General features: G+C 34.2%; 1 protein-coding gene across 1 annotated transcript; it reads left to right on the top strand.

Moving 5' to 3' along the window:
• Window positions 1–5,895: 5,895 nt before the first annotated feature.
• On the top strand, window positions 5,896–9,257 carry LOC127081448 (OPA3-like protein). The gene is made up of 4 exons (XM_051021700.1): window positions 5,896–6,258; window positions 7,443–7,577; window positions 8,397–8,483; window positions 8,767–9,257. Exons 1-4 carry the CDS (start codon window positions 6,133–6,135, stop codon window positions 8,929–8,931), a joined length of 513 nt encoding a protein of 170 aa, XP_050877657.1. The 5' UTR covers window positions 5,896–6,132; the 3' UTR covers window positions 8,932–9,257.
• Window positions 9,258–26,961: the final 17,704 nt, after the last annotated feature.

Raw genomic sequence — 26,961 nt, 5'->3', positions numbered from 1 at the left:
CATTTGCTGGACAGATAAATGTTGAATGATTTATCCAAGCTTGTCAATGCATAAGTTCAAGCAACAAAGTAATTAATCATTGTTGGACGGGAAGACACAAGCGAAGAAAATTAGTTCACTTCATTTGATATATAGTTAAGGAGTGTCGGAGAAATTCTCTCCAGACTTGCAAAGGAAGACGTATCCAATTGTACTTTGTCTTTATTGTATTGTGATTTTACTTAAGTTTTGTATACTAACCATTACTCGTGCAGAAAGTTAGAGCCTAGATCATCAAATTGATATGATCGTTCCACTTTTCCTCACCTTCTATTAGTGTACATTTAATTATCTGTTGATATTTGTTTATTTGATGTATTTTGCATATGTAGTATATGTTTGCTATGTGTTCATGATATATATCATTAATCTAAGCATTGCAGTCGTTTGTGCATTGTATTGTCATCTGGATCATTTCATTCATATGATGTTTTCTGTAATCATCTTCATCATGACATTTCGTGATATTAAAGTTTTTTTTTGCATTAAAATATCTTGTATTATACATTTAATCAATTTGTTGCATTGAAATGTAGTTATTCACCTCTATAAAGCATTCTTCATTTATCCATGAATCATTAATTTTTTTTCATCTCGCAAGACCTCTTTATTTTTCTTGAAAAACTATTGGTTCATTGGATTCGAATCAGACCACCATTTGATTCGAATCACACTTGGCTTCTCATAAAAAAAAATCAAGTACTTGTTTTGAATCACATGTATACCTATTTTGAATATAGCTTTCAATTTTGAATTTTAGCTAATGCCTCTTCAGTTTTCATTCAATCATTTCATTTCATCATTAAAAACGTTTTAAGAAAAATCTCTCATTTTCTTTCATTCGTATCATCTGATTATGTTATATGTGCATATCGTACTATTTAAATTTTGATCATTCATTCCCTCTTTTCATCTACATCAAAATTATTTTCTTCATCTTGTTTTTATAATTTTGACTCATGTTTTTGAATTTAGAATATTGTTAAGTGCATCCTCGATTATGTGCATGAACATGACAACTAGGTTTAAACATTGTGTGTTCATATTTCATGCATTATTTACCCATATTCCAATGATTTTGTATGTAAATTAACCATTATGTTTTTCTGTTGAATGTTTCATGTCGTTGTTTTGCATATTTGTTATATTTGGTATGTGTTATCTTTCGGGTATATGTGATATATCATTATTTGTTGTATATTCTTCTTTAGATATGTTTAACTTCATTTACTCTGGATTGTTTCTTTTGTTTCTGATAATTTTGCATTTAGGCTTATTAGCATCTATCTTTTTTTTATATTATCAAAGGGGAAGAAGTTGTAATGTGAGTCTAGATTTGATTTATGTGTTTTATACAAATTAGATATGCTGCAATGTTTAGAGGGGGGGGGGGGGGGGGGGGTTACGAAGGAAAGCCTTTATCATACTTTACTTAATGCTCATGTCGACTCAATTGCAATGCAAGTTTGTCAAGAATAAAAAATGGGGAGACAAAAGTTGCTTTGACCTCTAAGGATTTGGTTTTGTTGCTTGTCTCGTTTATTATTTATCACTTTCGTAATTGAATCTCCTCAAGTTAAACATTTGCATATATCTTAGAATTGAGTGCAATGATTTTTAAATAGTGTTTTGCATTAAATCATGTTTTGCATACATAAATCAAAATGTTAATTTTTTAGTGTAAGCAATATGTTGTAAGTCAATTAGTCAAGTTTTTGGATCAAAAACCATATTTGAGATAGGTTTAAGTCACAATATTATTAGGATCTCAAAGCATCTTTAAGATTGCAAAAAATTGAGATTTTAGGTGTGTGATTCGAATCACACACTCTATGACTCGAATCAAATGAAATAGAGGCTTTTAAGAATTTTTTATGCTCTCATGGTTTTACTCAAGTTTTACACATGATTTGACTCAAATTACACTTCACATAATTACATGATCCAACTAACAGTTTTCATGATTCGAATCATGGGTTAAATCATGAGCTAAATTTTGCCACTATCTTGTTTGATTCAAGTCAAAGATTTCATTACTTGAATCATACTCCTGCCTTGATTCTACTCACAGTTTTCATGATTTAAATCACATAAATGGGTTTCTTAGATATTTTTAGATCTTGTTCCAAATTACTTTCCCACTTGACTCAAATCGTACATGTGTTTTTGACTCGAATCAAACATCCTTTTTACTCATTTTTATGCATAATCTCAATCACATATATAAATCATTTTCCTCTCTCCCTTTCCATATTATTGAGAGTGATTATTGTGATGATTACCACATCTTTGAGAGTCTTTTTAAAAACTTGGAAACCCATTTTCAAAGAAAACATTTTCACATCTATCTTTTGCATATAAATTCATCTTCAACCTCTAGCAAGATTAACATAATTATCTTAGAGAATGTGAGATCCATTGTAGAGGATGTTTATTTTTTGTTGATTTTGTGAAGTTCTTGAGTTTTAGGTCAAGATTAGAATTGTGTGGTTTTGTTGAAGTCCTTTCTCTATGTTACTTTGGTAGACCTGCGTGGAAGCCTATGAATGAAGTCAGAGTTTTTGTGTTCTTCAGACAGATCAAGGTTCAAGGGACCGGTATGACATAATAAAGGTTGTTATAGAACAGAGGCTTGACAGGGGCTTGTATCTAGAAGACTTAAGTTGTGATCAGGTGGATCTTGCAAGATTGGCGAAGCAGACGTTGTATGCAACAAGAGAGGATTAAGATAAGAAGACTAACTACTTTCATGAGTATCTTGTATCAAATGGTTGTATAATTTATGTAAACAATTGTCATGTTATTATTATAGTAGAAGAAAACAATTTTCAGTGGAAAACCATTGAAGAGTGAATTAAGCTCATGTGAGGATAATAGAGTTGAACCACTATATATATGGTGTACTCTTCTTCTTCCCTCTCTCTATATATAATTTTTTGTATAATTTTGCATGCTTAGGTTTGTGTTGATTTCATTGAATAACATGTTGTAAGGATTTATGTGCTTATAGCGATTTTGTGATTAAAGTTTAGGTATGTGATAGATTTAGTCATTTGAATATTCTCTCTCACGTTTATTGTTGTATGAACTCTTGTTAGATTGACCATTCGATTAATCAAATTCAATTTGAGCTTTCTGTGAAAATTGAATTATGATAATTATTGAATTGCTTGTTTAAGCAAATTTATATTTCTCAATAGTTTTGATTTCTGATAATCTGAGCTAACTATAATATTCGTTTAATCATATGTTTTATAAAACCACTGCTATCTTTCGCTTCTGTTGTAATATGTTTTTATGGTATTAACAATTGGTCTCGGATCGTGTAATATGCACATCTGTTGGCATAACTCTAATTTTGTAAAAGGAAAGGTTTTTAAAAATGGTTTTAGGGGAATTTTCTATTCACCCCTCTCTAGACCATTTTGATTCCCATATCCTCCACCAACAAAAGTAACCATTGATTATTGTTTCTTCTTGAAAAATGATGACTTCACATAATGTCTTTTGACATATTGTGTTGTCATAATCAAAACCATCATGAACATATGACAATTACAGACAATTGTACAAGAAAACACATAGGTTTTAGGGGAGTGGTATATTCCCCCCTCTAGACCGTTCCGACCCCCATATCATCCACCAATAAAAGTACCTATTGATTATTGCTTCTTTTTGAAAAATGATTTCACATAATGTCATCTGACATATTATGTTGTCATCATCAAAACCATCATGAACATATTACAGTTACATACAATTGTACATGCAAACACATAGATTTGCAACAGTCTCGCCCAAACAACCAATGACTCCTCCCCATAACACATAGGTCTCTAAGGTTTTAATATTAAACAAGGAAATAAAAACTTACTCAGAGACCTCACAATGGTCATTCAAAGATAGTTAGATGTAATTTAACAACAAAAGAAATGATTATTCTAGACCGGAATGGTCGAAAATCACCCATAAACAACGACAACAAGACTCTCATAGGAGTATTAGGGTGTAACAAATTTGTAGAGTAAAACACCTTACTTTTTTAAGAAGAATGACAAACACATATTTGGCATTCCACGTTATTAAGAATTGTGTTCATTTTTAAGATGTGATCAATGACTTGATTCAAATAGGTAAACTATCAAGGTTGGCATCAAGACAAGGCAAAGACCAAGGAACACGTGTTTAAAGAGAAGTTTCTTGAAAATTCCCAGTTTTTTAAGGAGGAAAAAATCATAAGTCAAAAGGAAATAGAGTTACATGTGGTGTATTCCATTTTCGAGGGCATGTTCACTTAGTGGAAGAATTTACCTCTCATTATGAACTTGGAAGGAGAGATATTCCATTTCTAGTAGGATCTTCTTATTAATGTCTATCACCAAGAAAAATCTAGAGGAGAATGGAACCAATCAATGATCATCTAAATGGTGTTAGGGGGATTCCCTAATTCCGAATAGATGTATTGTAATTCGATAAAAAAATCTTGATAGTGATTTCAACAAGTATATTGAATCATTGTAAATAATAATAAAACACTAAGGGTTACCGAGTATCTAACACAAAGACTACAAATAATATTGAATTGAATGTTTCTTAACTAGTTGAAGAAAATCTTGGAGAAGATGTGACGAAGAGGGAATTGAAACACGAGGTTGCAGAAGAGAAATATTAGGTTGTGGTAGAAGGAACGAATTATGAGGACGGTGAATCTAGATTTGTGGTAGAGGAGCTAGATAAGCCTCATGAGCAAGTAGTTGAAGAATCATAAATGAAGCATATATAAGGAACTTCATCGACTAAAAAGAACCGAAGAAGCATTTTGCTTAAGAATATGGATAATTGTTAAAAGATTATTGATGTTACTATGAGTACAATCTACTTTCAAACAAACCAGAAAAGAAGTAACAAAATTTGTTATAGTTGATTGAAGTTGAGACAAAAAAAAAAGGCGGTGAGGACACAATTGAAGAAGCTTGAGAAAATCGAAGTGAAATTCAAGAGGATTAGAAGATGATTCCCACTAATTATACCACTATTACACATTGGAAAGAAAATATATGCTAGGTTGATGAGAACCCACACAATGAGACTTGAATGCATTGGTTATTGGTTATGGTTCTTTAGTGATCACAACGAGGTACATGTAAAAGTGTACATGCTTCAAAGTCACACATAAAGAAAACAATTATAATTATCTCCGGATTTTACGACATGCAAATCAGAGATCCATTTGATGCATATCACCTATATGAATGAAAGGAGAAGCATTTTGTATGGAGCCTAAAGTCCACCCGATCTTTACTGATTGATGCACTTTTATTGAATTGGTCAGATTCCTTAAGGCAACAAGAAGAAATACATATTATCCTTTCATGTGAAAGTTGCCTATGAGAAGATTCATTTTTTCTTTTAATATCATTATTATTTAAAAAACATGGATTTCAAATTCTTTATAATTATGTTTGTTTTCATGAGTGTGAAAATTTATGTGAAAACTTTAAGTAACAATGTTGATTTAAGAGGAAGAAAATCAAATGATTAAAACTATTCGAGTCTCAATCACTTTTAGCTTGAGCTGTGTTATTTTAACATAGTGCAATTTTGATAATAGATTTTAACAATAAATTAAAATATATGGTAAGTTAATAGAATAGATAATTAACGCATTATTCCATATTTCACCGAATACATTTAATCATAATTTTAAACATCATTTAACATAGTTTTATTTGAACACTGATTTTGTGTTCAAATAAGGTGGTGACAATATGTTAAAATACAATTTAGATTAAAAAATGATTAAATGGGAAAACCCGTTTGTTTTGTAACCGTCCAAATAAACGAAAAACCAATCGTGACCGTGAGTGAAAATAAACGCAACCAATCAATTTCGTGGAAAGCCACTATTCGTTCAAATCGTAATAAATCTCCATTGACGATTTCGTATCAAAACTCGTTCTCTCTCAACAAATCTCCTTGTTCATCAAGCAAACATCACATAACCTAACATGCCAATAGTTACAATAAATTCAAGTCATAATCTCATTATCACATTCTCATAGATTAAACTCAAATTCGATTTGCGGTTAAACGATGCTTCCACTATTGAAGCTTGGAACGCTCGCTTTGAAAACGCTCAGTAAACCAGTTGCTAGTAGACTCAAACATCAAGCTGCTATTCATCCTAGATTCCGCCAACTCATCGTTAATATGGCTCAGGTAATTTAGGGTTTATGGCAATGAGATTCAAATTGTGTTTCATTTTTGATATGTTCTATTAGTTCGAAATGTTTCAGAGTTTTTGGTGTAGCGGAACGGAAAGGTTTATGAAATGTGGTAGTAAGTGGATATCGTGTTTTATTGTTTTATGATAAGAAAATATTGCTATGGTGAAATTGAATATAAATCTTTAGCTGTGTTAATTATTGAGGTGGGAATTGAAGAAATGATGAGGAAAATGAGGCTAAGCTGTTAAGAGTGGTTATAGAATTGGTTAGGTAGTTGAGGTTGTTGAGGGTAAGGGCTTAGGTTATATTGTAGGTGAGGGGTTGAAGATGTAGTATGAAGGACGGACTCCAGAAAAACGACACTGACACCGGCGATACCAGTAATAATTTGAAAAAATGAATAATTTAAACATAATCACAAGTGATGGTGTCGGTTTTAGACACGGACGCGGACACCGACACACTTTTTTCTAGAGGTGTTGGTGCTACATGTAGGGATTTGAATTTTGTTGGTTTTAGGAAACTGAGAAATGGTGTTTTTTGTGAAAAGGGAAAAGAGAAAACCTATTAAACCCTAGCTGTCCGAGTCACTGCCTGGAATATGGCAATTTGATCTTTCTTGAGCTTGATTCGGGATCACATAAGAAGGATTTAGAGTTGCTGTTTTATTGTCTATTGGCTTTATTTGGTCACAAATTTGACAGTTTGTGAGCGTGTTGTTCTTCTTCGTCTTCATTCTCTTATACTATAATGATTAGAATCTAGAGAACATAAGTTCACACGTCTTAATTCTTTTTTGTTGCCAAATTCTCCAAAGCTTCTATTATCATTCCATTTGGTTCCTCATAAGAGATCTAACTAGTAAAGCCATACTTCATCAAATGTGTTTGGTATTAAAATACTGACCATAACAGAAAAATTAAATTTTGGTTCAACTATGCATTTTAGTCCTTTGCTTCCAGTTAGAATTTTGACCATGTCTTCTGGCTTTTATTCTTCTCTACTCACTATGGCAAGTCCTGTTTTAAATGAAACAGTATGTGATCTGCTTTTTGATTTAGGTATAACTATGTTTTAGAGAAACTGTAATGTTAATACTGATTTCTACATTGACCTTGGAGGTGAAGTTAAGAGAAGCTATAACATTGATTTTCTTACCTTTTATTTTTGAAACAGTCTAATCATCAAATCACAACAAAGATGCAAAGACGTATATATGGTCATGCAACAGATGTTGAAATTCGCCCTTTGAATGAAGAAAAAGCTGTTCAAGCTGCTGTAGACCTTATTGGAGAACTCTTTGTCTTCTCGGTAATATGAACTTATAATTTGGAATTGGCTAAAACTATTTTACTTATTCTTCATTATTATTGAAGACATGGATTTCATTTATGTGGGAAATTATAACCATTTATTTGAAGCAAGTTAACTTCGTTGGTAGAATCTGCCACGCGCTGCTGGGTGATATAGAATTTTGCTAAGAACTAAAAGCAATAAATGAAAGTTATTCTGTGAAATGGGATACGGTTAACAAACTGCATTCAAAATATTAAGCATGGGCTGTGTGTGTTTTGAGGGGAAATTACGTTGAATGAAATTTTTTTGCTGCTCTATTTATTAGCTGTTTTGACTTTTGAGGTTTATATACCTTGTGTTGGTAGTTATTTTAATTTTGAAACTTCACATTAAACTCGGCACTTGGTGTTAGTTTTTATATTCGACTAATGAGTTGGTAATGTGTTATACCATTGAGTTAACTCTTAAACTATTTACGAGTTATGGTCCCAGGACTCTAAAACAAGTTAAGGCAAAATTCAAAAAACTTGGTGAATCTTGACTCTACTGACAAACACAGAGTTGGTCAACTTTGTTGGTTACTTGAGTTGAGATTTCTCTGTCATGCGATATGTTTATATTCATGAATCAAATTTATCTTGTTCTGTTTTGTCACTTAACAAAATAATAGTGTAGAGCCAAATACAACATACTTGTTGGGGGACAAAAATTGAGTTATACTGGTATTGACTCTCAAACACAGGACTTGAGAATATAATTCATTTTGTACTAAAATAACTTGTGCGCACAGTCACATGCCTTGTTCTTGATTGTTTGCATCTGTTCTGATTTTAGGTTGCAGGTCTTCTCTTGATCTTTGAGGTACAAAGAAGTGCTAGATCTGAAGCACGGAAGGAGGAGCTGCGAAGAAAAGATCTAGAGGTAACTTCAAATAATCATCTAGTACACATATACTTGACGCCATGTATCTTCTTTAGTTTCAAACTTGTCAAGTTTTCTTTCCCTTTCAATTTTAGTTGTTTATTTATTTTGGTTCTTGTTTTCAAACTTGCTCTAATACTTTGTTTATATATATTATTTCCTCTTAACTTCAATTATCTTATCATGCTTCTTAAGCTCCAATGCTAATATTACATTTTTCGTCTGCCACCCATTTATCAGTCCAAGTTTAATATACAAGTCATCATTCTTCCTTCTTCTTTAGGCTATGAAGCAAAGAAATGATGAATTGGCAGAAGAAGTAGAACTTCTTAAGCATAGATTTGAAGAACTGGAACAGCTTGCTCGGGGACGTGGGCTCACTGGCATTCTAAATTTCAAAAACATCGTCAGTAGTAAGGAAAATGGAAAGACAGAGAAAACGGCTTGACTCGATGAAAAGAATAATTACTTTTCACAATTTTTTTTCATTTATCTTTGGCAGATATATATTCTGACACAGTTTCTGATTCATTTGAGGATCTCCTCGACAAGATTTTTTTTACCACAGTTGCTAACTTCAAATTCTCTATTTGTACTGAGGATATGGATATTTCACTTATTGAAATATTCTCATTGTATTGGTCAAAATAAACTGCAGAGACTGTATAGTTTTTGGTGAAACTCAAAGATGAATGAATACAAAGTGTAGTGATTGCATGTGTGCCTTGCAACATAGCAAGGGCCTCGTTTTCTTATTTAAGCATGGCTTTAGAATCTCCATTGAAAGCAATTTTGTGCTTAAAAGATGGTAACAATTTATTCCTGTAATATGTGTGGCACTGGCATCAATTGATTGCAAGCACGACCAGCCACCCATCACCCATTTTTGAGAGAGAAAAAACAGAGAATTATGAACCATGAAATGTGGCTAGTCTGAATGATTGATTACATGGGATGCTGGTCTGAATGATTCAGTAGCTTAGGGTTTTCTGATCATTGTTTTTGCTGGTGTTTTTTTTCAAGGGTTTGAATTTTTGTTTGCGTTGCAACTTTTTTCCCCACCAATATATATATATTTTTTGAGTTTCCGTGATAAGATTTTTATCGAAACAGTTGTTTATGCATTTGGCCGTTTATTTATGATTTAGGGTTTAAAAAATAGATTTTTTTTTTATATTTTTGAAAATGGATTCTGCAAAAATATTTTTCAAAATATTATAATTTTTTTAAATTTATTATTTATAAATTAAAAGATTGAATTATTCATTCTATAATATAAATATAAATTATTGAAGATCAAAACATAGGCAAAATCATAATTTTTTTAAAAAGTTGTATCTCAAAAATGATTTTTATAAAAAGTAATTTGAAATAGCTTCAAAATTAAGTGATTTTTTGAAATTTTGATATTCAAAAACAGTTTTGATAAAATGATAAAATATCTAAAATAAAATTTTAAGAATAACTATTTAAACCATAATTTTATTTGAAATTTTTATAAAAAAATTCTTTGTAAATTCTTTTTATATTAAAATATATAACATTATAAAAATTATTTTGAAAAAAAGCCAAAACAAATGGATCATTAGTCTATCACCCAAACATTTATAATTTTTTTCTTTTACTTTTAATATATAAAACTGGCATTGCTGCCCTTTTTAAACAAGTTTTTTTAATCCATATGACCCTATTTATGAGAAAAAGTAAATAAATTTGGTGGTCTTAAATATAACTAAAAGTCACTTAATTTAACTTTATTTTATGTTAATGTTCTAAAATACTCGCTGGACTTTTATATTTTCTAAGACGAGTCCATTATCCGAAAGGAAATTTAGTGTGATGTATTAGAGTAAATGCCATTAGTGCATTAGTTAGCAAAGCATATTAGTTACAAAATTGTAACCAACCAATGTTTATGTGCATATTAAATTCATACAAGTAACAATGGAAGATGTCTTGAAAGGTTGAACTAGGGTGTGAGGAAGCGGACAATGGAAATCATGCTAACCAAGCGGAGGAAGACGATCTGAAAGATAGGATTACTAAGCGAATGAAAGGAATTGAGAATCAAAATGCACCAGCGCCGTTGGTGCATGGCGATCAGGCCCATGCAAGGGGTGTTCAAAGAAGATTGTATCGTATAGGGATCTGGTTACTTGAGAGATATCTTTTGACAAGGAAGATAAACCCAAAGACATTGATGGAAGTTATGAGGAATTAATGGATTATGGAGGTCTAAGGATAGAGGAAATCAAGTTTGGTGAGTATGAATGCCCCGAAATCATACTATTTGAACATTAAGAGAAAATGATTGCTAAACTATGAAGGAAAGGAGTCATTGTAAAAATGTTTGGTAGAAGGATGGGATAAAAAGCTCTTGAAAACAGACTGCAACAACCGTGGGCTAGAAGAGGTGTCCTGAAAAGAAAAAGAATATTACCTTGAACATATACAAGTGAAAAAAATCAGTATGCAACTCTAGTGAAAAAGATAAGTATACTTCGAGGTGGACGTTCTCAACCACTTGGGGATTGCTCCCTCACAACTGCACCCGATGAGTTAGGAATATGTCAAAGTATTCAAATATTGATGTGAGTACAAGAAAAGTATGCCGACCTTAACACTATTTTTCCGTCAGTTGATTGACTCAGCATGTGGTCAAAGTTTGCTTTTTCTTAGGCAACACCAAAAGATATTTGAGGTATACTTAGCATGTTACCGGTACTACCTAGTTATTCCTTTTACTGAGGTTGCTCATCCAAGTATCTGTGAAATCCATTTTGGTACACCCTCAGAATGTTCTGATAAGTTTTTGAAATTTTGGCGTCAAAATCATTTCCTAGTCAAGGTCGGGACCTATGTCTATCTTGCGGACGATCTATCCCAGGAGGAGACTTATTTGAAGAGGAAACTGGTGGCCTTTTGGAAAAACTTGGGTTTTGTCGATGATATCGTGCCTCCTAAGACTTCGTTGAGAAAATAGAAGAGACTCTACTTAGAGACGTGCTTGCTGCTAGAAGCCACCACCAAAGAGGAGAGGTGTGCCATTTTTGGTGAGTCGTGTATGAGGTTTTTAATTTTTCTTTTCAATCCGTAGGAGAATGTTTCTTTGACTTATTTGATTTCTATTGGTAGATAAGATGAAATGTTATAAGACAATGCTTCAAATGAAGAAGACACCTAAGGTCATTCCTTTGCCTTCAGAGCATATTCTTTGCCAACCACAGATGAAGTAAAAACTTCATATCCTATCTCGATCGGAGTTAAGGGTCCTCCTAAACAACTCATGGCGTATGATGTGAATCCTTCCATGAATGTTACCATGAAAAGTCTCTGGTGGGGGAACCATCCAACAAAAGGCCTCGAAGAATCGCACTGCAATTGGGATGATCGAGTCCCGTGGGGATGTAATCTTCGGCTCTAAACGCCTTGTCACTTCTAATTCTCGAGTAAGGTTGACATTGTTCTTCGTGAGGAACTGACAAAAATGTCGTACCAGATGCATAGGACTTCGTTTGTCCCAACATTGGGTGTTATCGAAAAGGGGGTGTCTTATTGTCTGGCTGTCTTCAGAAAGAGGAAGAAGTGCTCGAAGCAATAATTATCTTAAGATTTTCTTAATAAAAAAGAGCTAAGGGACAATAAAGTTGCAACTTAATTGAATATTGTGTGTGTTTAATTTTAGTTTTGATTTTTGAATATTGGAATGTTTCGTATGTTTATTGGTTCTTTGTTTTTACTTCATGATCATCCTATAATGACCCTTTTAAGCAAGGTTTTCTTTGTTTGTTGCTTGTGAAATCATTTCATAGGATTGACTTGCCCATGTCATATAATCAATGGATATTATACTTAATAGTGATTTAGTATGTAATATAACAATTGTCGTAATAGAAAATACAATTACACTGTTAAAGTTGACATTTGTAAGATAATGGAAATCGTGTCCTTCTCATTGATCTGAATAGAATATATATACATCAATATGTAACATTTGGTCAACTATCTAATTATAATACAACATAATTATAGGAAACTAATTATGACTAATTATAACAAAATATTATATTCTATCACACCCCCGCAGTCGAAGTGGGAGGTTCACGGATGCTTAGACTGGTCCGAAAATCATCAAAGAGAATGCGAGGAAGTCCTTTGGTGAAGATGTTTGTGATATGATGTCTTGAGGGAACATGAAGGACGCGAGTCTGACCACGAGCTACCTTTTCTCGAACAAAATGAATGTCCATCTCAATATGCTTAGTGTGTTGATGTTGCACAAGATTACCAAATAGATAGATGGCACTAACATTGTCACAATACACCAAAGTGGCATGAGGAATAGGAAAATGGAGTTCCATGAGAAGATTGCGAATCCAACACGATTCGGAGACAACATTGGCAACCCTCCTATATTCGGCTTCAGCACTGAGACGGGAAAGAGTTGGCTGCCTTTTGGAAGACCAAGAAATAAGGTTGTCACCTAGAAAAACACAGTACCCAGATGTAGAACGTCTGGTGTCAGGACATCCACCCCAATCAGCGTCAGTGTAGGAGATAAGCTTTGTAATGGGAGATGGGGATAAGTGTAGTCCAAAATGTAAGGTTCCCTGAACATAGCGCAAAACGCGCTTAAGAGCAAGCATGTGTTCCGAGCGAGGGGCATGCATGTGAAGACAAACTTGTTGAACAACATATGATATATCAAGTCGAGTGAAGGTGAGATACTGTAGGGCCCCTACAAGACTCTAATACAAGGAGGAGTCCTCATAAGAAGTGTCGGAGGAGGTGCTGAGTTTCTGCTTGGTGTCAACAAGAGTGACTGATGGTTTACAGGACGCCATGCCAACATGTTCAATGATCTCTGATGCATAAGTGCTTTGACTGAGAAATATGCCATTAGGATGACGAGATACTGCAATACCCAGAAAGTAACTCAGAGGGCCCAAATCCTTCATTGCAAACTCAGATGCTAAGAGTGACATAATTGATTGGCGGAGGACCTGAGTGGAGGTGATGAGGATGATGTCGTCAACATACACCAGAATGTAGGCCATGTCTAAACCTTGTCGATATCTGAATAGGGAGTGGTCTAATGTGCTATGGCGAAAGCCAATGGTGGCGACATAGTCAGCAAAATGTTGGTACCATGCCTTAGGCGCTTGCTTGAGACCATACAATGACTTCTTCAACCGACATACATAATCTGGATGACAGAGGTCGCGGAAACCCAATGGCTGATGTATGTAAACAGTCTCATGAAGATCACCATGTAAAAAGGCATTTTGGACATCCAATTGATGAATGGGCCATGATTTGGATAGAGCAATGGTAAGCACTGTTCAAATGGTAGCGGGTTTCACCATTGGGCTAAAAGTCTCATCACAATCCACACCTGCAACATGTGACCTGCCATCACCTACAAGACGAGCCTTATAACGCTCAAATGAGCCATCAGAATTTTTCTTATGCCTAAAAATCCACATACATCGAATAAGATTAGCATCACAAGGACGAGGAACTAAATCCCACGTCTTATTTCAAATAAGAGCATCAAATTTAGATTGCATTGCGGATTTCCAATTCGGGTCTGATAAGGCTAGTTTGGGGTTTTTAGGTATGGGAGAGATGGTGTGGTCAGAGTGAGAGATTGATAAGTTAAATATCGTGCGGGGTTTGACAATGCCTTTCATGCTTCGGGTGGTGATGGTTCGTGTAGGTGGAGGTGGATGCGGTTGAATTGATTGTGGTGATGGAGAGTTTATTGTAATGGGTGTGTTGATCGAAGAGGTAGGAGATGATGATTGTTGGTTTATTGAGGGTAGTGGTTGGTCAATTGGGATTGTGGGTGTTGGTTGGTTATGTGAAACAGGTGGTGAAATTTGATTTTGCCATTGATGTATAAGGTAGGGTGAAGGTCATCATCTAGGAATTGATAAGAGTGAGGTGAAGGGGAGTGTATCTTGGTGAAGGGAAATTGAATTTCATCAAAGATAACATGCCTCAAAATTATTAATTTTCTATTAGACAAATCAAAACACTTATAACCTCTATGATTCGGTGGATAACCCAAGAAGACACACGGAGTAGAGCGGGGTTGTAACTTATGAATGGTAGATGACGAGAATAATGGATAACATAGACAACCAAAGACTTTGAGATGTGTGTAGGTGGGATCACAATGATACATGAGTTATGTTGGTGACTGATTATGAAGTGTTTTACAAGGAATAATATTTAACAGGTAAGTTGGCATGTGGAGAGCATGATGCCAAAACGAGGGGGAACAAAAGAATGGTAATGCAAGCATGTGGAGAGCATGTTGCTTATGTGACATGTATCATAATCATTATTTAATGCTTGTATAAATGCCTTAAAGACATTCTCATCAAAGTTAATGCAAAGTATTCCCACCCTTAATTATCTCTCTTAATTCCTTTATCCCTTTCACACTCTAATTTCTCCATTAATTCACCAATCTTGTGGTTCCAAGTTCTAAAATTTGACATCAAGAGTCTGGTTCTGATCCAGAAATACCTAGTGTACAACATGAATTATGTATCCAATGAAAAAATCCATGCAAGCCTACTCATCCTTGATACGAAGAATTATGAAAAACGGTGCAAACAAATAAAAATGTTGATTGGCTAGCAAGATTTTCTTGAAATGATCAAGAACATGGTGAATCCTCTTGTCGAAAGTGCAATTGATGCACAATGAGCAACACATAAGGAAGAGGAGAAGAAAGAATTCACGGCGTTGTTTTTGATCCATCAATTTGTGGATGATGACACCTTTGAGAATGTTGGTGATTGCGAATCGTCAAAACAAGCGTGAGAAATCTTAGAGAAGGCATATGCATTGGCTGACAAGGCAAAGGTGGTGAAGTTACAAACTTACAATCATCAAAACCAGAATGTGAAGATCTCTGGTTATGCCTTCTCAGAGGAATCTGAACTTCAATTGCTTCTAGATGTGGAGCTTCAGATTCTTTTCCTTCAGCTTCTGAAGTTTTTCTTCAGAACCTGAATAAGTGATCTCCAAATCTGCAAATTTCTCAACTAGCTTTGACTTTTCAAAGTCAAGCTTATCATCAAATCTAACATATACTTCAACAATCTGTGTCTCAATATTGTATACTCTATAGCCTTTTAAGCGTTCAGACTATCCTAACATGATGTGCTTTTGCGCCTTAAAATCAAACTTGCTCATATTCTCCTTAGTGTTCGGCATAAAACAAGAACATCTAAAAGGATGAAAATATGAAATGTTGGGCTTCATATTCTTCCACAATTCATAGGGAGTATTACCCAGAATAGGTCTTATAGAGATCCTGTTCTGAATATAACATGATGTGTTGACTGCCTTTGCCCAGAAGTGCTTAGCTACATTAGTCTCGATGATCATAGTTCTGGCCATTTCTTGCAGAGTCCATTCCTCCTCTCTCAACTCAATTTTGTTGTGGATTTCTAGGATAGGAGAAATCATGGGAAATTCCATTAGCATCAAAGAGTTTTTCAAAGTCTTTGTTTTCAAATTCTCCATCATGATCACTTCTGATTTTTACAATCCTGATATCTTTCTCATTTTGCACTTGGGAACAGAAGGTAGAAAACATAGAATGTGACTCATCCTTGTTTCTAAGAAATTTAACCCATGTCCATCTATTGTAGTCATCTAAATGACTAGTTCATACTTCTTATCATTGACTGAGACAATTTTCACTGGACCAAACAAGTCAATATGAAGAAGCTCTAATGGCCTGGAGGTTGAAACAAATTTTTTAGCCTTGAAAGAGGTTTTAGAAAAACTTGTCTTTATGACATGATTCACAAAGAGCATCTGAAGCAAACTTCAGATTTGGCAGGCATCTGACTAAAGTAAGCTTATTTAGCTGAGAAATCTTGACCACGATAACATGGTCCAATCATTTATGCCACGCCCATTGCTCTTCATTTACAGACATAAGATATTTTACATTCTGATTTTTCAAATAAGAAAGTCTTATCTTATAAATGTTGTCCTTCCTCTTTCCATTGAAAAGAACTGAGTCATCCTTTTGACTGACAACTTTATAGGATTTTTGATTGAAAATAATGTCATAACCATTGTCACTTAATTGACTTATGGAAAACAGATTATGCATTAAACCTTCAACTAAAAGAACATTAGTAATGGAAGGAAGTTTATTGTTACCCACTATTCCGGAGCCAATGGTATTTCCTTTCTGATCACCTCTGAAACCGACAACGCCTTTAGGCTAAAGTTCCAGGCTTTGGAACATATGCCTTCTTCCCGTGATGTGCCGCGAGCATCCAGAGTCCAGGTACCATGATTGGTGTCTCGAATCCTCTGCTAAAGATATCTTCAACATATATTATCTTATCCTTAGGTACCCATATCTTTCTGGTCCTTTTGGGTTAGTCTTTCCAGAGTTCTTAATGAACTTGGGTTTCTGTGCAAGATATTTATACATGAATGCATGATTAGACCGGGCGTGAGGATTTGATTTATCCTTAGGTTTAGAAACAGTTCTACCTTTAGGCCTAACATAATTTTGTTTCCCAGAAGGAAAAAAATATGACCGAAGAGTATTTGGCTTGTCATCTTTTTTCAGAATCAAATTCTTCATCAGAATCATAGTCAATACCCATTGTCTCGTTTCCGCTAATGCCATAAATCAAGTAAGCCACTAAGCTTCTATTCAGGCTTTTAGCAAGAAATTTCTGGAAAGATTTATTATATTTTTGTATGATATCACCAAAATCTGTAAAGGCTTTAGAAAGAATTTTCTTTTCAGGTTTGAGACTCTTGCCTTGAGGCACAAAGTTGTTGTTTTTCAAAATGAGATTTTCTTCACTCAAACTTGAAAAATACTTCTGAAGCTTACAATAAGCTTTAGACTTAGGTACATGAATATTCTTCAGACCCTTGTATTTGTCCAGAAGATTCTGATATTTTTCCAAAACTTTTGATAAACTAGATTCAAGCTCAGAATAAGAAAGTTCAGAAAATACCTCTTCAGAATCTGACTTTGATTTTGATTCTAATTGAATCGTTTCTGCAGGAGCTTCCATGCAAGTCATATGTGCCATGTTAGCCTTTATCTTCTTCAGAAACATCTTTTGAAGACTCTGAATCATCCCATGTAGCCATCAAACCCTTCTTCTTTCCTCTAAAGCTCTTTCCATGCCTTTCTTTCTTTAAGTGGGACATTCATTCTTGAAGTGGCCAACCTCCTTGCACTCAAAGCACGTGAGTTCTTTTCCAGCTCCAGCCTTCTTGGATCTAAAAGAGGACTCAAAACAACCACATTTCCTTCTTTGTCCTCTGAATTTACCTTTCCTTTTCTTCCAGAGTTGATTAATGTGTTTGGACAAAAGAGACAATTCATCTTCTTCTTATGATTCCTCTTCAGACTCTTCATTAGTTTCTAATTGAAGAGATTTTGTCTTCTCAAATATTCCTGAAGACTTCAGAACAACATACTTACTCTTTCTCTTGGGCACATCTTCCTTGAGCTCAGTCTCATGTCTTCTTAAAGAACTAACCAGTTCTTCAAGAGAAGTATTGTTAAGATCCTTTGATAATTTAGAGTTGTTACTATAGGTCTCCAACACTTAGGTAGACTTATGATGATCTTTTTAACATGATCAACAGTAGAATACCCTTTGTACATGACGTTAAGTCCTTCAACAAGAGTATGAAACCTTGAGAACGTGTACTCGATAGTTTCTTCATCCTCCATCTTGAATGCTTTATATTTTTGAATCAAGGCAAGAGCCTTGGTTTTCTTAACTTATGCATTCCCTTCATGTGTCATCCTTAGAAAATCAAATGTAGATTTAGCAGTATCTTTATTGGTGATTTTCTCATACTCAATGTATGAAATAACATTTAGCAAGATGGTTCTTGCCTTGTGATAATTCTTATAGTCTTTCTTCTGTTGACCATTCATCACTCTTCTTTCAACTTTATTTCCACTTACATCTACTAGGTGAGTATAGCCATCAACTACCATATCCCATAGGTCAACATCGTAACCTAGAAAGAAGCTTTATATTACATCCTTCTAATAGTCACATCTATCTCCATCAAAAACTGGAGGTTTAGCGTTGTAATAATCTCTATCATTTGCTTGAGTAGGTAGTGGTGGAGTAGCCATTATGTTTCACGTAGGATCTTTATATGACACTGTTAAGTATTTGATAACTTTATCGAGACCAGAACCGGAGCTCTGATGGTGGCAAGAAACTCAAGAAAGGGGGATTTGAATCGGGTTTCTAAAAACAGTTTTTCAAAACCAACTCAATAAAACAATAACACGAACAAGAAAAATAGCAAAGTTATTTTTATACTGGTTCGCTGTTAATGAAGCTACCATCAATCCACCATACCAAGGTGATTTTGCCTTCTCAATAAGGACTTAATCCACTATAATCAAAACCTGATTATATATACCACAAAGACAAATCATCTTTGTCTTCTTGAGTCTATCTAACTAAAATCTAGTCACTCAAGGAAACGACTCAAACAACTTTGAGACTTACAAGTTTGTGTTTACAAAGAATGCTTCTAAGAAAGCAGATTAACACAAAGAATATCTCACACAATAACGAGCAATAACTCTTGAAGCATGCTTATAAGGATTAAGGGACTAGTTGACAGAATCTTCAGAACTTTGGTCTTTAAAATCTTGACATAGTTCATCAGAACCTGGTCTTCAGATCTTGTTCTTTAGAATCTTTAGAAATTGAGCGCAGAATCTTGAAGACTGACAATCCTTCAGAGGCTCATCAATCAGAGTCACTATCAGAAGCTTTAGCATAAACGTTCATCAGAACCGTTATCTAAGATTTTTCTTGAACTTGACAGCATCTTGTAAAACACTTGTATCTCTTCAGAGTCAGAGTGTGTTGATTCCATAATCTGATGATGTCACACGTCAATGCTTCAAAGTCAGAACCTATTAGAAAAATCTCCATACTATATAAAAACCAGTAGTGTATAAAATTGTTCTCTAAGAAACAATGTATTGTTATCATCAAAACTAAAGGCCATATGCATAACCAAATCTTGTTCTAACAAATTTTTGGAGGTAGAAGATGAAGTTCATCTAATATGGAAGTTCATCTAAGTTTTAGGTTTCACGCGGATCACTAATGGTAGTGTCTTGAGCGTTGATACTCCATAAATTGATGGTAAAATTTGTTTGAAGACGGTGAATAAACTCAATAAATACGTTTATATTTTTCTATGACCCTGAGTGACTTTCCATCACAGTTGGAAGTTCCAACCGTGGTAAGAAAATGGCAAATAAATAAAAACAAAGTTGTAAATGCTAGGATTCAAACTCATGACCATGTGCCACTTTTCACCATAATATGAAGTTCCAACTGTGGTAAAAAGTGGCTTAAAATAAATTTAAATAAAAACAAAATTATAGGTGTTAGGATTCAAACTCTTGACCATGCACCATTTTTCACCATGGTTGGAAGTTCCAACCATGGTAAAAATTTGCTTAAAAATAAATAGAAAATAAATCATAGGTGCCAGGACTCAAACTTATGACCAGGCGCCACTTTTCACCATGGTTGGAAGTTCCAACCGTGGTGAAAAGTGATTTAAACTAAAAATAAAAGGAAAACGCCTAAGTGAATTGATTCTACCACGGTGGATACTTTGGTCGAGGTGAAATGGCGTTACGAAAGGTACTTTTTGTAGTGTCAATTACATTTTTTAATGTCACGGGCTTAAGAATTTCAGACCAATGAAGAAAGGATCAAATGTTAAGCCAAATGAAGCAAGAAATCCAAGTCTCAAAAGCCATGATCAATCCAAATTCGCTTGGCAAAATTCTGCTAGACAAAAGAATCTAGAATAGATAGAATGACTTGCAAACTAGAGCAAATTTGGTAGGCAGATTCATCATCGACCAAAGAAGTTAGAACATAAAGTTTGGGTTGGAAAACAAGGAAAAATTATTAGGAGAATCACAACATGACCATCGAAACAAAGGTATTTTTAAACCAGCTTTGAAGATTACTTTGGCGCGATTAAACCCTAAATTTTGAATTTGTTAGGTGAGTCGTATTTCGCCCAACGAATGAAGACATATTTGGTAACCTATAAACAGGGTCTTGTGAAATTATTTTTCTTATATAGTCTTTAGTATAATTTTATAAATCATTTACAATATATGTGATATATATATATATATATATATATATATATATATATATATATATATATATATATATATATATATATATATATATATATATAGAGAGAGAGAGAGAGAGAGAGAGAGAGAGAGAGAGAGAGAGTTCATTAAGTTGAAGGCATATCAAAGTGGAATCAAGTGAAGATTGAGTGATTGACTAAGGGATTCTGATTCTACTCCTTCTATCCTGCTACCATCATTATGAATAATTAAGTTGTTTTTCTTTATGATCATGGACTTATGTTAGATTTAGTTAATCAAACATATTTAATCTTTATACTTTTTTCTAATGAATGTTATATATGTACCATGTGTTGGATTTATTCATCGAGCGTCACGGGTACAATTTGATTGGCTTAACATTGACACCTACGATGTGTTAGGTGCAACCTGTTGAGGGCTCTTTACTATAAGGAACGTCCTCACTAATAGAAATTGCTTTTAGCGCAATGGTAGGTGCTTGATCCAAAAATTGGTATCAAAACAAGGTCATGGGTTTGGATCCCCCGATTGTCGCTGGGGGAAATTGATGGATTTATTTATTCATCGTTACTGGTGTGATTTGATGAGCTTAACATCCTAACCCATGACTCTCATGACATGTTAGGCACAACCCGTTGAGGGATCTTTTCTATAAGGAAATAGAGTTGTGCCTTTACTAACAATAATTTCTTTTAGCGCAGTGGTAGACACTTGGTCCAAAAATATCTGTTGTCGAGAGGTGTTATTAGGTTTAGACTAAGGATAATGCATTTAGGCATAAACATGATTTCATTGTTTATAGCATGGTTATGCATCTATCTGATTTTAAAAGGTGCTTTTAGGTTGAGACCTAGATAATCAGCTATAAAAAATTAGAGTCTAGAGATAGATCTAGATTTAGTTTTCACATATATTGTTGAAATTTAATGTCATCGTATTATTTATTAAGCTGAGAGGTTGTAAAATAAACAATATGATTGATATTGCGCAGTTATTTCATAAATGGATAATATTGTTGAGCGATGACAACATGTTACATCACGTTTTCAATATCAATTTCCTTTGGTTTTAAGTGCTTTACTTTTTAATTAATTTATGTTTTGTAGGTTTTAATAAAGATTATGAATAAGCGTGAAAAGACCAATTCAAGTCAAAATCATCATAGCTAGACAAATCCAATGGTATTTTGTTATAGAAGTTATTATGACAAATTAAGGAGATGACTAGCACATGAGAAATGAAAGAAGAAGAAAATACAAAAAGAGAAAAATAGTGATGTTTCCAAGCCACATAGAGGCGCTATTTGAGCAGCAAGCAAACAAGTGTCACTCCAAAAGCCACATTGGCACTATTGTAAGCTTCTAGTTGGCATACAACATTCCCAATTGTTAGAGCGACACGTTTTCTACGGCCACAAAGTTTAATGTCAGACAAGTCACTAAATCAAGATGCGCCTTAGGTCAAGAGCGACAAGATTATGATCGAGGAGGCATGTTTTGAAGCTAAGGAGCACAGAAAAGTGCAAGGCAACATTAGGGAATCATTTGTAATCATTTGTAAGGATAATTTCACTCCTTCGATTGTAATTTCCATGAATCCACTAAAGACGATGGGCTAGTTCCCTTAGTTTATATCCCCTCTTAGATGAATTTAGCCCCAATAATTTGAGTCATGTGATCTATGTAAATTTGCTCTATGGAATAAAAAGTGTCTTATAATTATTTCAATCTTATGTTTATATTTGATGATTTTTTTACTCGTCTTAGGATTTGGGGAATCGATACATATAGCAATGAGAACTAAACATAAATTTTGATATTGAAATTAAATAACATTGTGGGATTGTTTATGACTTCTAGACATAAGACATGATTGTTTTTGATATTAGGTATTTTACGTCCCACAAAACTTGTTTAGTTGTGACTTTCCCAAGTACATTAGGAGATCCTATTCATATGAAGTGGGTTATGTGAGTGAAATCGTTGGATAAGCACGTGAAAATGACAAAAAATTGAAAGGAAGGATGTTATCATAAAATAAATAAATAAATAAATAAATAAATATATAAATAAATAAATAAATATATATATATATATATATATATATATATATATATATATATATATATATATATATATATATATATATATATATATATATATATATATATATATATATATATGGTTAGTTTAGTTAGCTAGTTTTAATCATTACACAACCAAATCAATTGCATTATGTGTATCTCTAATCACATCACTACATTTATTTTCTAATGACAAGTATTCTCAATCAATATATATATATATATATATATATATATATATATATATATATATATATATATATATATATATATATTATATATATATATATATATATATATATATATATATATATAAAAAGTTAACACAATTCTCATAGATATGATATACAAACTTTACTAACCTCTTGTAATTTTTGTTTCTACAACTTATACTACACTATTTTAAGTCCAATATAATGGCGTCGCTGCTGTAAATTGTTGATCACTTCATCCAGACAAAATTAGATAATTATATTTAATATTAGACTTATTTAGTTTATATTATTTTTATTTATTTATTTTCAATTTTATTTTTTAATTTCCGTGACACTACTTAAGGTATCAACTTGTTTAATTTGATAAACTGGAAAGCTTGTTTATTTCATTTGAGAAGTTGGCTATTTAAAATCTTTACATAACAGAATCTGCACTAGCCTAAAAAATAGGATTTCCTAAAGACTAGGCAACTTATTAACAATTCAGAAAATAACTCCTACAAACTAGAAAATAACTCCTACAAAACTAGGACATTAACGTTAACAAATTCTCCCTTAAACTAAGTAGATTACTTAGTTTACTTCACATACTCCAAGTAAATCTCTAAGCTTCTGAAATTGTTCCAGCTTGAGAGGCTTTGTTAGGATATCAACAACTTGATCCTGTGAGCCACAATGAACTAAACAGATTGCTCCTTCCTTGCATAAATCTCTTAGAAAATGGAATCGAACTGCAATATGCTTACTCCTTTTGTGCAGAACCGGATTTTTGGATAATTTTATTGTTGAACTATTATCACAAAAAATGGTTGTGCACTCATTATTATCACAGCCAAGCCTTTTAAGAACCATCTTCATCCACATCGCTTGACAAGCACATGTCGCCGCTGCTACGTATTCAGCCTCCGTCGTTGACAGTGTCACAATTGGTTGCTTTCTAGAAGACCAAGCTACTGCTCCTGAACTCATCATGAAAGCATATCCTGGAGTGCTCTTTCTATCCTCCAAACATCCTGCGTAATCACTGTCGTTGTAGGCAGTCAACATGCTACTTGCTCCTTTCTGATATAAAATGCCAAAACTGGTAGTTCCATTCACGTACCTTAGCACCCTTTTTGCAGCATTAAGATGAAGTTCTGTAGGTTGAGACATGTACCTACTAATTAAGCTCACTGCATACATCAAATCTGGACGAGTTGATGTTAAGTAAATCAAACTCCCAACTAGCTGTTTGTAGAAAGTGCTCTCAACCATAACTCCATTCTCATCTTTCGAAACTTTGAAACCAGGAACTATCGGATTTAAAACAGCATTCCATTCTTCCATTTGAAATCTTTTAAGTACATCCCATGCATACTTCTTTTGGCTAATGAAGATTCCATTTTCCAATTGTTGCACCTCAATACCAAGGAAATACCTCATCTTTCCTAAATCCGACATATCGAATTCCTTCATCATTGACCTCTTAAATTCCATCATCATTGATTCATCATTCCCAGAATATATTAAATCATCAACATATAAACTTACAATCAAAAGTTTACCTTGAATGCTAGTTTTAACGAACAGAGTTTGCTCGCTGGAGCACTTCTCAAATCCCTCCCTTAAGAAATATGATTCGATGCGACTAAACCAAGCTCGAGGAGCTTGTTTGAGACCATAGAGAGCTTTTCTAAGCTTGTACACTTTGTGAGGTTCATCTTTCTTCACAAAACCAAGGGGCTGCTCTACATAGACATCCTCCATTAACTCGCCATGTAAAAATGCAGATTTGACGTCAAGTTGATATACCTTCCATTCCTTCTGAGCAGCCAGTGCAAGAATAATTCTGACAGTGTCCATTCGAACCACCGGTGCGAAGACTTCAACATAATCAATTCCATATCGCTGCACATACCCTTTGGCGACCAATCGGGCTTTAAATTTCTCCACTTCACCGAGCTCATCGAGTTTCGTTTTGAAAACCCACTTTACTCCAATCTGCTTTGCGCCTTTTGGTAAATCAGTGAGGAACCATGTATTGTTCTTTTCTATGCTCTTGATTTTAACCTCCATAGCTTTCTTCCAATGTTCACTTTTCATAGCTTCTTCAAAATTATCAGGGTCTGAATTTGTACCTACAACAAAATTAATTTCATTATCTGAAAAACCTTCTCCGCTCACATAATCATTCATCCAGATAGGTGGCCTCCTGTTTCGTACTTCTATATCGAAGTGTGAGGAAGTGCTGAAAATTGACGGATGTGTTGTTGCATCACTTGTCTCAATTTCATCTTCAAAAACAGCAGCATTATCATCAAAATTTGGATGTGCAGCCTCCAAGTCCCCATCAATTTCCTCTTCTACAATTATTTTATCTTCACTTTCTCCCCATTCAAGCTCATCAAGTATCTGCTGCTTATAGCTCTTATCCCAATCCCATTTTTTCTTCTCTTCAAACACAACATCCCTGCTGATTACTACCTTCTTTGACATGGGATCATATACTTTGTATCCTTTTGATTCATCACTAATTCCCAACAGAATGCCACTTATACTTTTGCTTTCCAACTTCGTTCTTTTTGCATCTGGTACATGTATGTGGCATACACACCCAAAGACCCTGAGGTGTTCAACTGATGGTTTTGCTCTACTCCAAACTTCTTCTGGGGTTGTATCTTTTAAGGCTACTGTGGGACATCGATTGAGAACATAAACTGCCCATTTTATTGCTTCAGGCCAAAAAGGTTTTGGAATACCTTTTTCAGACAACATGCTTCTTACACAGTTCATCACTGTACGATTTTTCCTTTCAGCGACTCCGTTTTGTTGAGGAGTGTATGCCGTCGTCAGTTGTCTTTTAATTCCATTGTCTTTACAGAAATTGTTGAACTCAATAGAGGTGAACTCCCCCCTCGATCTGTTTGTAAGCATTTGATAGAAAGACCGGTTTCTTTCTCAACAAATGTCTTAAATATTTTGAATACAGCAAATGTATCTGACTTTGCATGCAAAATATACGACCAAACTTTTCGGCTATAATCATCAATTAAGCATAGCACATATTTTCTTTCACTATTAGAAATAGGTGAAATTGGATCACACAAGTCAGCATGAATAAGTTCTAACCTTTGTGTTGCTCTCCATGTGCTTCTTTTTGGAATGGGCTCCCTGTGTTGCTTTCCTTTCAAACAGTCTACACATACTTCATTTGAGATTGTCAATTGAGGCAAACCTTGCACCATTTTCTTACTCTGCAAGATTTGGAGATTTGTGTTGCTGATATGTCCCAATCTGCAGTGCCATAGGTGTGTGAGGTCCTCACTTGCTGCATTGAAACATACTTCCTGTTTTGGTTGGAGGGACATTGATAGCATCTTGGCTACCAAGATGAACATCCGATTTGCCGTCATTTTGGTTTGAATGATCAAACCTCTCTGTGGATGAATTTTTTTGCACATTCCAGCTTCTATAAGGATGGAAAGACCTCTTTCCTGGAGTTGCCCAATGCTTAGAAGATTACTTTTGAGTTCAGGAACACAAAAGACATCACCGACAGTGAATTTAGCATTATCAACCTCCATTTTGATGCTTCCTTTTCCAGAAACTTGCATTCTAGTATCGTTGCCCAACTTCACAGTTTGTTGAGAGACACTTCCAAACTCATAGAATAGAGCTTTGTTACCATACATGTGATTACTACAGCCTGAATCCAAGAACCAAATGTCTTCTCGCTTTGCTCCAATTTCATCGACATAGGCCATCAATAACATCTCCTCCTTCTCGTCTAGTTCTGCGTAATTTGAATGCTTTCCTAATGTAGGGCATTCATATTGGAAGTGGCCAAAATTATGACATCGGTAACATTCCACATTAGCTTTGTTTAGATATGTTCTCCCTCTTCCTCGACCTCCTCTAATTTCTCCTCTTCCTCGACCTCTCCCTCTTTCAGATCTCCCTTCATGAGTCACCTTCAGCAATACTTGTTCTTCTCCG

The sequence above is a fragment of the Lathyrus oleraceus genome, chromosome 1 (assembly GCF_024323335.1).
Source record: "Lathyrus oleraceus cultivar Zhongwan6 chromosome 1, CAAS_Psat_ZW6_1.0, whole genome shotgun sequence".
Classification (NCBI taxonomy): Eukaryota; Viridiplantae; Streptophyta; class Magnoliopsida; order Fabales; family Fabaceae; genus Lathyrus; species Lathyrus oleraceus.
This window is presented reverse-complemented; position numbering and strand designations above follow the sequence as displayed.

What these genes read in the sequence shown, in the direction of transcription:
- LOC127081448 (XM_051021700.1), top strand. Translation starts at nt 6,133, where the DNA reads ATGCTTCCACTATTGAAGCTTGGAACGCTCGCTTTGAAAACGCTCAGT. An exon ending in GAGAACTCTTTGTCTTCTCG is followed by an intron (nt 7,578 to 8,396) that starts GTAATATGAACT and finishes TTCTGATTTTAG; the next exon opens with GTTGCAGGTCTTCTCTTGAT. An exon ending in TGCGAAGAAAAGATCTAGAG is followed by an intron (nt 8,484 to 8,766) that starts GTAACTTCAAAT and finishes CTTCTTCTTTAG; the next exon opens with GCTATGAAGCAAAGAAATGA.